Source organism: Mobula hypostoma, chromosome 2 (genome assembly GCF_963921235.1).
Source record: "Mobula hypostoma chromosome 2, sMobHyp1.1, whole genome shotgun sequence".
Classification (NCBI taxonomy): Eukaryota; Metazoa; Chordata; class Chondrichthyes; order Myliobatiformes; family Myliobatidae; genus Mobula; species Mobula hypostoma.
In genome coordinates, this window is record NC_086098.1 from 165,567,935 (window position 1) to 165,579,955 (window position 12,021).

At 49.0% G+C, this 12,021-nt stretch overlaps 1 protein-coding gene across 1 annotated transcript in view; it reads left to right on the forward strand.

Moving 5' to 3' along the window:
• Positions 1-2,423: 2,423 nt before the first annotated feature.
• LOC134359891 (potassium channel subfamily K member 9-like) overlaps positions 2,424-12,021 on the forward strand; it is a 67,637-nt gene continuing 58,039 nt past the window's right edge. The window contains exon 1 of the mRNA XM_063073700.1: positions 2,424-2,706. Coding sequence (XP_062929770.1) covers positions 2,424-2,706 — 283 coding nt within the window. The remainder of the gene's footprint in view (positions 2,707-12,021) is intronic.

Consider the following 12,021-nt stretch of genomic DNA (forward strand, 5'->3'; position numbering starts at 1 on the left):
GTATGTGTACTTGAGTGGATGTCTATTTATCTAAGGCTACTGGTCTTTCAAAGTATAATCGTGTGTGTTACGTGCATATGGGTTTTCCTGTCCTCTAATGTGGGCCTTTTGCCACAAATTCCCCCACTAGTGACCGCTAGAAGCCTTAACTCAAGAAATTTCTTCCCCAAACTCCCTGCCTCCCCAACTCCTTTCAGATGGCCCTTCAGACTCCTACCTCTTTTGGATACCAGCCCCAATGTTTCTTTTGCATGACATTAGTAGGACTATATACATGCAAGTGCATGCTGTAGATCGAGTGTATTTCATTGTGTTTGGATTGCCATGTGTGTCACTTTGTGACAGTGTGGTTGTGTGAACGTTATTATGTGCAGTTGTGTTTCTGTAACTGTGTCTTACATCTTATGTATGCTGGCCTATCTGTCATTGCCTGCATTTGTCTGCATGTGTGTGTGACTGTACATCGTAGTGTGAATGTAATTGTGTATCGTTGTGCGAGTACTCGTATTCATGTGTGTGATTGTGTGTACTGATGTGTCTGTGACGGACATTGCCTTCATTTTTGAGCATATGCTTGGAATTGTGTGTGTCAGAAAAAACGTGTGCGTCTACAGTATATGTGAAATTGTGTATCATCGTGTGAGATTGTGTTTGTCAGGTTATTCATCTGAGTGTACGATTGCATGTCTCCGTGTGTTTTTCTGCAATTGTAAGTGTGTGTGTGAGTGTGCCTGCTTGTGTCCATGTGTGTTTATGTATGTGAGTTTGTGTGTGTCTGAGTGTGTCTGTGTCTGTGAGTGTGTGTCTGAGTGTGTCTGAGTCTGCGAGTATATGTATGTGTCTGTGAGTGTGTGTGTCTATGAGTGTGTGTGAGTGTGTGCCAAGTCTGTGCCTGCGTTATTGTGTGGCATTCTTGTACCTGTGCATGAATCACTCCGTGCCTTCACTGAATTAACCCCCTCACCCAGCCTGGATGAGCGAGTGCCTCACTCCAGACACAAACTAGATTTGCAGCTCTCTGCCAGTCTCGCTAAGCGTCCGGGTTCCGCATAGTGAGAGTTGCCCGGGCTCCATGTTAACTCTTCGACAGAGCTCGGCTGCAGGCTCGGGTCACTTGTAGATCGCGGTGGCGGACGCCGTGCACCGAGCTGGCGCTCTATGCCCGCGGGAACGATGCAGAGAGGGTGAGCGAGACGCGGAAAGGGGCGCCGTGACCTCTGATCGATTACTCCGCCTGGAGTATCTCAGCTTTGGGTCCTTACCCGGCTGGATCACGGCAGTTTGGAGTCTCGCAGATCTAGAGGAGGCAGAATGAAAAACTGGATCTTATCTGCACCGCGGCGCAAGGAAGGCGAGAGCAGCGCTCCAGCCAGGACACTGGGGGAGACCTGGATCCCCCCGGGAGCGCAGCGCCTGTGGATCGGAGTGGTCAGTTGCTGAAGAGACGGGATAAGGACGCGTACTGAACGGACTTACCGTCAAACCAGAACGAACAACGAACCGGGAGGCTTTCATCCTACTCCGTGTCAACCAATTTGGCTCAGGGTTCTAGCGACGCATTCAGAATCCCGGGGTTAAACTGCAGACAAAGTTAGACCGGGATAGCGGAGTAGAGCTACCGTGAGCATTTTGACCCTCAGGGAGGTTACTCGGGGAAGGTTTGGACTTTTTTTTCTTCGGGGAAGGGTTTCCTTGATTAATTAAACTAGGCCCGGCTTTAGAAAATTAGTTGGGGCCGCCCATAACCCGACTGGAGTGAGCAGGTGGGTGGTGGGAAGGGGGAGGTAGTTGCCGCCACGAAGGTGAGAAAGTAACCCGCCTCAACTGTGTATGGAGGCGCCCCATCCATAGCAACCTAACCCTAACGAACCAAATCTATTTTTTTCCGACCCAGATCGAAACGACCTACATTAGATCAAACCGACTCTTTCCAACCCTAAACCTCCCCTATCCAATTCAGCCAACATTAAACCTAGCTAATCCAAGCCAACCCAAACTAGACCAATCCAATCCACACTCAACCTCCCTAAACCAACCCAAACTAAACCAAAGCTACCCATCATAACCGCAGCCAATCCAAACCACGCTAAACCATCCAGTCCATCTCAAGCGAAAACGACCAGCTAAATCCGATCCATCCCAAACAAGTTAAGCCTGGCCATAACCATCCAACTGGGTCTAAACTGACTCAACTCATTCCAGCTAAAACCACCTCAACCCTACTTCGGGCTGGGTGGGGGATTTTGCCCCTTAGAGAGACTCTCGGGTCACACATTTATTTTAATCAGTTGATTATTACATTGAGACGCGTGCACATCGCCGGGAGGCGCGCGGTTTCGCGCGTCCCCGCGGCCGGAGTGCCCGGGGTGCTGTGGGTGGGGGGAGGCGGGGATGCGGCGAGCTGGAGCCGGGCTCTGGCGGTCATGAAGCGGCAGAACGTGCGGACTCTCTCCCTCATCCTTTGCATGTTCACCTACCTGCTGGTGGGCGCCGCCGTCTTCGACGCGCTCGAGTCCGACTTCGAGACCTCCCGCAAGCGATTGCTGAACTCCAAGCGCATGGAACTGAAGAGCAAGTACGGCATGAGTGAGGAGGATTACAAGGAACTGGAATGGGTAGTTCTGCAAAGCGAGCCGCACCGCGCCGGGCACCAGTGGAAATTCGCTGGCTCCTTCTACTTTGCCATCACCGTGATCACCACCATAGGTAAGAGGGCGGGGAGGGGGGAGGACAGGTCACAGCTAGGGATACCCCGCCACATGAAGTAAAGTTTTCTTTTAAAATGTCCTTAAGAAAGTCTAGTTGCAGTGCTCTGCAGTTGGAACGATTGCGATCGATTGACACAATTGGTAGCCGGTACCTCTACATTCCTGCAGTCTAATGTAATTAATCTCTGGTGCAGTTGATTGAATTCTTCTTCACATTCTGATTGACACTAATGGCCCATTATTTCCCCCGCAGTTGCCCGCCCTCTCTCCGTAACGGGTTGGTCACTAGGTGCTGCTATGAAGGGGCTAAAGAGAGAGTTTCTGGGGCGCCCGCCGTCCTAGTGTTTCCCATGCCCTGTAGTCCCCTCACCCCAGGGTGGTGAGCGATGAACGACGGTGTACCAGCGCAAATCAAAGAAAGACTCTCGGCTGTCCCCCGAGGATGAGAGCCCGGCCCACGCCTCTGAAAGTTCTTGCTGCTTGGCGAAGATTGTGCCCTGAACTCGCACTGAGACAAAGGTTGGGGTGAAGGTTTTCTTCCCGACCCATCGGGTTAATCGAACTTAATCAAACTACTTCACTGACGTTTAGTTGCGGGTTGGATGTGTGAATTCGACAGGAGCGGGGGACTCTGCGAGTACATAGGGATCCCACAGCAGATACAAATACCCCTTGGAGTCTGCTCACTGCTGATTGACCACAACACATGTCAACCAGGGCAGGACATCCAGGACTCTTCACCGGAGGGAGGAGAGGCCAGGTAACTATGGGGCATAACAGTGTAAATCAGAATGTGGGAACGAATTAAACCGCTCAGCTATGGAGTGGTCGGGGATGATTACCACCGGGCTGCCAGGTTTGACTATTTTGAGGATTGATTACTTGACACTGTAGAATGAATTACATTAGAGCATTAGAGCATAACAGCACACTGTAGAATTAATTACAACACTGTTTACATCTAACTGGGATTAATTACATGGGGGTGATTGCATTATAAAATCAGCGCAATGTTCCAGCACGGGAAGCCATTTGGCCCTTCGTGTCTGTGCTAGTTGAAACTGTGCTCCTCAGTTGTGAACCAGTCTGTAGCTTGTCCTTTTAAGGTGTGTGTTCCTGACCCCCGCCCCTGACAATATCTGAGTGAAAAGTATTCCTTTGTCTCTTGATCTTTCTAACTGGTTTCAGTCTATACCCCTGAGATGATGAGAAACAAATCCAAACTCTTTACTCTGACTCGGGACGTCATCAGTTTAGTCCAAGTTCAAGTTTAACTTCATTGCCATTCAACCCTACACATGTATACTGTCAAATGAAACAACATTCCTCCAGACCAAGGTGCACAACACAGTATATGTAACTCACACACAACACATAAAGTAATATTACCAAAAATAAATTAAAAATAGTAAGGGGCATTTGTGTTACAAGTTAAAAAGTAAACAGTATAATGCTTCATATGTGGTGAGGCCTGGGTGGGGTAGTCTCATGGCCTGGGGGAAGAAGCTGTTTCCCATCCCAACAGTCCTTGTCCTAATGCTATGGTACCCCTGCCTGATGGTAAGGGGTCAAAGAGATTGTTGGATGGATGGGAGGGATCATTGACAATGCTAAGAGCCCTGTGTACACAGTGCTCCTTGTAAGTATCTGGGATGGGTGGAAGAGAGACCACAATGACCCTCTCAGCATTCCTCATAATCTTTTGTAGGGTCTTGCAGTCAGATGCCTTGCAACTCCTGTATCGGATGGTATACATCAGAGTAAAATGTTCTACCACTCTCCACTGGTCCAATGTGATTCTCACCCTACCCAGCCTTTCTCCACAGCTGCAATTTTCCAGTCCTGGTAATACTCTTCCAAATCTCTGCTGCACCCTCTCCTGTATAGTCACTTAGTTGGTGTGGCCAGAACTGTACCCAGTAACCAAGCTGTGGTCTTATTAGTTCTATCTACAGTTCCAGCCTAACTACCTTAACTATAGGTCAGAAAGTATCAGCAGAATTGAGAATCAAGTCAACATTTTAGGTCTATGTCCTTGCAGAATCGATGAAAGATCTTTGACCTGTAGCATTGACTGTTTCACTCACCACAGATGCTTCCTGACCTGCTGTGTGTTTCCAGTATCTTCTGGCTTTATTTCAGATTTTCAGCATCTGCAGCTTCTTTCATTTTTATTTACTGTGTTATAGAGGTGCAGTCACTGTACCTTCCTGGTTGAACATGAAACACTGCACCAGGCCTCTGTCATGTGGACAAGGGAGACAAATGTCAGATGGAATTTAACACAGACAAGCATGCAACACACACAAAATGCTGGAGGAACTTGAAACGCTGACTGTGCTCTTTTCTTAGATGCTGCCTGGCCTGTTGAGTTCCTCCAGCATTTTGTGTGTGTAGCTGGGATTTCTAGCATCTGCAGATTTTCTCTTGTTTGTGAACAGGCAAGTGTGTGGTGTATTCAGAAAGAATTGAGTAAAATAAGATCTCATCAAAGCTCAATGGTCTGGATGCAGGGAGAGCATTTCCTCCAGTTGAGGAGGCAGGCACTAGGACCACAGGTTGAGTTGTGTAAAGTTGAAATATTTCTTCACTCAGAAAGTGGTGAATCTCCAACTCTGGTCAACCGTGGTAACTCAGTCACTGAGTTAATTCTAAACACGGAGGAACATTAAGGGAACAGTACATGAGAATGGCATATTACACCCAGACCCGGACCTCTCTCTGGCATATATCAGATTGGGGGCATAATGGACACTGAGGAAGACTATCAAAGCTTGAAGCAGGATCTGGACCAGCTTAGAAATGGGTGGAAAAATAGCAGGTAGTAATTAATGCAGACAAATATGTGGTGTTGCCGTTTGGCAGAATAAATCAGGGTAGGACTTACACACTGAATAGTCAGGCATTAAAGAGTGCAGTAGAGCAGAGGGTCTGGGAATACAAATCAATAAATCCTTGAAATTGACATTGCAGGTAGACAGGGTCATAAAGAGAGTTTTGCCATATTGACCTTCATAAATCAGGCCATTGAATACAGAGTTGGGAAGTTGAAGTTGTATGAGACATTGGTGAGGTCTAATATGGAGTATTGTGTGCAGTTCTGATCATCTACCTATAGGAAAGATATTGATAATTTTGAAAGTGTACAGACAAAATTAACAAGGATTTGAGGATGTGAGTCATACAGAAAGGTTGAATAGGTCAAGACTTTATTTTTTTATTAGTCTTTTTATTGATTTAAAAGGAACATAAATACAAACAAGAGGAGAATTATCTCAAATATATATATCAATAGCAATACAAACAGAGATTGAAATAGACTATCAAAATCATACATAGTGTTAAGCTAGTATGTAATATATAATAAAAAAGAAAACAGCTAACAGTTGGGACTTCATTGACATGAGCAAAGGAGAATGATAGAAGTATATAAAGTTATGAGGGGTGAATGTTTGCAGGCTTTTTCTACTCAGGTCGGATGATACCAGAACTAGAGGTCTTTGGTTTAGGGTGAAAGGTAAAATATTTAAGGGGAAATCCTTCACTCAGAGGGTGCTGCGCGTACAGAACGAGCTACCCATAGAAGTGGTGGATGTGGGTTTAATTACAGGATGTGATGCAATCAGCCAGAATTCTCTTCTCTGTACGTTTATAGAAATTTGCAAGAGTCTCCGGTGACATACCAAATCTCCCCAAACTCCTAATGAAGTAGAGCTGCTAAATTGTGGCTGTAGCAAATGGCTGATGTGTGCTTTGGTGATAGTTGAACTGTTACAGGTTCACTGGTGCTCAGAACTTTGCCCCTTGCTTTTAAATTTAATCTTAATGTGCAAGGGCACAAAATTAAGTTTATAGATGATACAAAAGTTGGCTGAATGGTTGTAAGTGAGGAGGAAAGTTTTAGACTGCAGAAAGAAATCGATGGTTATCAGGCAGTGGGATTAAGTTAATCAGAATCAGGGGTTCTACAAATTCAAAACCAGGATTCATTTCATCATACCAACAGATTAAAAATGCCGTAAACACAAGGAAATAGGAGCAGGATTAGGCCACTCAATCTTTCAAACTTGTCCTGCCATCTGATCATGAAATGGTAAGGAAGAAATTATATCATAGAGTCATAGAGTGCTACAGCACAGAAACAGGCCCTTCAGCCCATCTAGTCTTGCCGAACTGTTATTCTGCCTAGGTCTATTGATCTGCACCTCTCCCATTCATGTACCTATCCAAACTTCTTTTAGTGGTTGAAATCGAACTCACATCTACCACTTCCACTGACAGCTCATTCCCACACTCTCAGTGCCCTCTGAGTGAAAAAACTTACCCCTCAGCTTTGCCTTAAATATTTCACCTTTCACCCTTAACCAATGACATCTAGTTCTAGTCTTACCCAACCTCAGTGGAAAAAGCCTTTTTGCATTTAATCTATCTATACACCTCATAATTTTGTATATCTCTACAAAATCACCACTCGTTCTCCCACACTCCAGGAAATAAAGTGTTAACCTATTCAATCATTCCCCGTAACTCATTTCCTCAACACCTGGCCTCATCCTTCTAACTTTTCTCTCCACTCTTTCATTCTTAGTGAGATCATGGATATTTTATGCTATGAGAATAAATCCAATTTTGACATTAAGTTCACCATCACACTGGATGGTAAATTAGTCCCACCTCTGAAACTAATTCTATCAAATCACAAGGCTTGAGTATGTCAGAATATGGCATTGTTGGCATTTGAATACAGACTTAGCCATGAGATGAAAATCACCAAACGATGACATAAACTAAGTCAAAAACAGATATTCAGGGTGATGAAAATCTATCTCATTGAAACCTATTGCAAGGCCTAGATAGAGTGGACATGGAGAGGATGTTACCTACAGTGGGAGAGTCTAGGACCAGAGGGCACAACCTCAAATAGAAGGATGTCCCTTTAGTACAGAGATGAGGAGGAAATTCTTCAGCCAGGAAGTGATTAATCTGTGGAATTCCATGCCACAGTGGCTGTAGAGGCCAAGTCTTTGGGTGTATTTAAAGCACAAGTTGATAGGTTCTTTTAGTAAGAGCGTCAAAGGTCACAGGAAGGAGGCAGGAGAATGGGGTTGAGCAGGATAATAGTTCAGGCATGATGGAATAGCAGAGCAGATTTGATGGGCCAAATGGCCCAATACTGCAACTCCAATGTCATACGGACTCAGAGTGAAATAGCTGGAAACACTCAGCAGGTCAGATAGCACCAGTGGAAAGAGAAACAGTTAACATTTCATAGAGTCACAGAGCACAGAAACAAGCCCTGCAGCATATCCAGTCCAAACCAGATGTCTTCATAAACTAGAGTATTGAGTTCAGGAGTTAGGATATTAAATATATATAAAATGTTAGTGTGGACAAATTTGAGGTGTTGTGTGCAGTTCTGGTCACCTACCCATAGGAAAGATGTCAATAAGATTCAAAGAGTACAGAGAAAATTTACAGGGATATTGCCAAGACCTGAAGACCACCTCACCTCCAATAATCTCTCCATTGTTTTTGTGACTGTCAAGTATGTGAAGTTGGTGCCACAGGTAGACAGGAGGTGAAGAGGGCTGTAGGCCAGCTGACCTTCATCAATTATAGCACCAAGTAGAAGAGTTGAGATTCATATTACAGCTGTACAAAATGTCATTTAGACATTCCGTGAAGTATCGTGTGCTGTGGGCAGGTGGCCAAGTGGTTAAGACATTGGAATAGCGACCTAAAGGTCATGAGTTTGAGTCCCAGCCGAGGCAACGTGTTGTGTCCTTGAGCAAGGCACTTAATCACACATTGCTCTGCGACGATACTGGTGCCAAGCTGTATGGGTCCTAATGCCCTTCCCTTGGACAACATTGGTGTCGTGGAGAGGGGAGACTTGCAGCATGGGCAACTGCTGGTCTTCCATACAACCTTGCCCAGGCCTGCGCCCTGGAGAATGAAGACTTTCCAGGCGTAGATTCATGGTCTCCAAGAATAACGGATGCCTTTCTGGTCACTACACTATAGAAAGGAGGTGAATAAGCTAGAAAGTTCACGAGGATGTTGCCTGGGCTGAAGAGCTTGAGTTATAAGGAGAAACTGGGAAGATAAGATCTGTTTCCCATGAGTGTGATGTTACCATTTCATATAAAATCAGGTGAAAATAATCTGGAATCAAAATGATACAAACATTCGGCGGGTCGGGGGAGAATATACAAACACTCGGCGGGTCAGGGGGAGAGTGTACAAACACTCGGCGGGTCAGGAGGAGAATGTACAAACACTCGGCGGGTCAGGGGGAGAATGTACAAACCCTCAGCGGGTCAGGAGGAGAGTGTACAAACGCTCGGCGGGTCGGGGGAGAATGTGCGAACACTCGGCGGGTCAGGGGGAGAATGTAGGAACACTCGGCGGGTCAGGGGGAGAATGTACAAACACTCGGCGGGTCAGGGGGAGAGTGTAGAAACACTCGGCGGGACGGGGAAAATATCGAAACACTCGGCGGGTAAGGGGGAGAATGTACAAACACTCGGTGGGTCAGGGGGAGAATGTACAAACCCTCGGCGGATCAGGGGGAGAATGTACAAACTCTCGGCGGGTCAGGGGGAGAGTGTAGAAACACTCGGCGGGTCACGGGGAGAGTGTACAAACACTCGGCGGGTCAGGGGGAGAATGTACGAACACTTGGCGGGTCAGGGGGAGAATCTACGAACACTCGGCGGGTCAGGGGGAGAATGTACGAACCCTCGGCGGGTCAGGGGGAGAATGTACAAACTCTCGGCGGGTCAGGGGGAGAGTGTAGAAACACTCGGCGGGTCAGGGGGAGAGTGTACAAACACTCGGCGGGTCAGGGGGAGAATGTACGAACACTTGGCGGGTCAGGGGGAGAATCTACGAACACTCGGCGGGTCAGGGGGAGAATGTACGAACCCTCGGCGGGTCAGGGGGAGAGTGTACAAACACTCGGCGGGTCAGGGGGAGAATGTAGAAACACTCGGCGGGTCAGGGGGAGAATGTAGAAACACTCGGCGGGTCGGGGGAGAATGTCGAAACACTCAGCGGGGTAAGAGGGAGAATGTACAAACCCTCGGCGGGTCAGGGGGAGAATGTACAAACTCTCGGCGGGTCAGGGGGAGAGTGTACAAACCCTCGGCGAGTCAGGGGGAGAATGTAGGAATACTCGGCGGGTCAGGGGGAGAATTTAGAAACACTCGGCGGGTCAGGGAGAGAATGTACAAACACTCGGCGGGTAAGAGGGAGAATGTACAAACCCTCGGCGGGTCAGGGGGAGAATGTACAAACTCTCGGCGGGTCAGGGGGAGAGTGTACAAACCCTCGGCGAGTCAGGGGGAGAATGTAGGAATACTCGGCGGGTCAGGGGGAGAATTTAGACACACTCGGCGGGTCAGGGAGAGAATGTACAAACACTCGGCGGGTCAGGGGGAGAATGTACAAACACTCGGCGGGTCAGGGGGAGAATGTAGGAACACTCGGCGGGTCGGGGGAGAATGTACAAACACTCGGCGGGTCAGGGGGAGAATGTAGGAACACTCGGCGGGTCAGGGGGAGAGTGTAGGAACACTCGGCGGGTCAGGGGGAGAATGTAGAAACACTCGGCGGGTCAGGGGGAGAATGTAGAAACACTCGGCGGGTCAAAAGGAGAATGTAGAAACACTCGGCGGGTCAGGGGGAGAATGTCGAAACACTCGGGGGGTAAGGGGGAGAATGTACAAACCCTCGGCGGGTCAGGGGGAGAATGTACAAACTCTCGGCGGGTCAGGGGGAGAGTGTAGAAACACTCGACGAGTCAGGGGGAGAATGTACGAACACTCGGCGGGTCAGGGGGAGAATGTACGAACACTCGGCGGGTCAGGGGGAGAATGTACGAACACTCGGCGGGTCAGGGGGAGAGTGTACGAACACTCGGCGGGTCAGGGGGAGAATGTAGAAACACTCGGCGGGTCAGGGGGAGAATGTCGAAACACTTGGCGGGTCAGGGGGAGAATGTCGAAACACTCGGGGGGTAAAGGGGAGAATGTACAAACACTCGGCGGGTCAGGGGGAGAATGTACAAACCCTCGGCGGTTCAGGGGGAGAATGTACAAACTCTCGGCGGGTCAGGGGGAGAGTGTACAAACACTCGGCGGGTCAGGGGGAGAATGTACGAACACTCGGGGGTCAGGGGGAGAATGTACAAACACTCGGCGGGTCGGGGGAGAATGTAGAAACACTCGGCGGGTCAGGGGGAGAATGTACAAACACTCGGCGGGTCAGGGGGAGAATGTAGAAACACTCGGCGGGTCAGGGGGAGAATGTACGAACACTCGGCGGGTCAGGGGGAGAGTGTACGAACACTCGGCGGGTCAGGGGGAGAATGTACGAACACTCGGCGGGTCAGGGGGAGAATGCAGGAACACTCGGCGGGTCAGGGGGAGAATGTACGAACACTCGGCGGGTCAGGGGGAGAATGTAGGAACACTCGGCGGGTCACGGGGAGAATGTACAAACCCTCGGCGGGTCAGAGAGAGAATGTACAAACTCTCGGCGGGTCAGGGGGAGAGTGTAGAAACACTTGCGGGTCAGGGGGAGAGTGTAGAAACACTCGGCGGGACGGGGAAAATATCGAAACACTCGGCGGGTAAGGGGGAGAATGTACAAACACTCGGTGGGTCAGGGGGAGAATGTACAAACCCTCGGCGGATCAGGGGGAGAATGTACAAACTCTCGGCGGGTCAGGGGGAGAGTGTAGAGAAACACTCGGCGGGTCACGGGGAGAGTGTACAAACACTCGGCGGGTCAGGGGGAGAATGTACGAACACTTGGCGGGTCAGGGGGAGAATCTACGAACACTCGGCGGGTCAGGGGGAGAATGTACGAACCCTCGGCGGGTCAGGGGGAGAATGTACAAACTCTCGGCGGGTCAGGGGGAGAGTGTAGAAACACTCGGCGGGTCAGGGGGAGAGTGTACAAACACTCGGCGGGTCAGGGGGAGAATGTACGAACACTTGGCGGGTCAGGGGGAGAATCTACGAACACTCGGCGGGTCAGGGGGAGAATGTACGAACCCTCGGCGGGTCAGGGGGAGAATGTACAAACACTCGGCGGGTCAGGGGGAGAATGTAGAAACACTCGGCGGGTCAGGGGGAGAATGTAGAAACACTCGGCGGGTCGGGGGAGAATGTCGAAACACTCAGCGGGTAAGAGGGAGAATGTACAAACCCTCGGCGGGTCAGGGGGAGAATGTACAAACTCTCGGCGGGTCAGGGGGAGAGTGTACAAACCCTCGGCGAGTCAGGGGGAGAATGTAGGAATACTC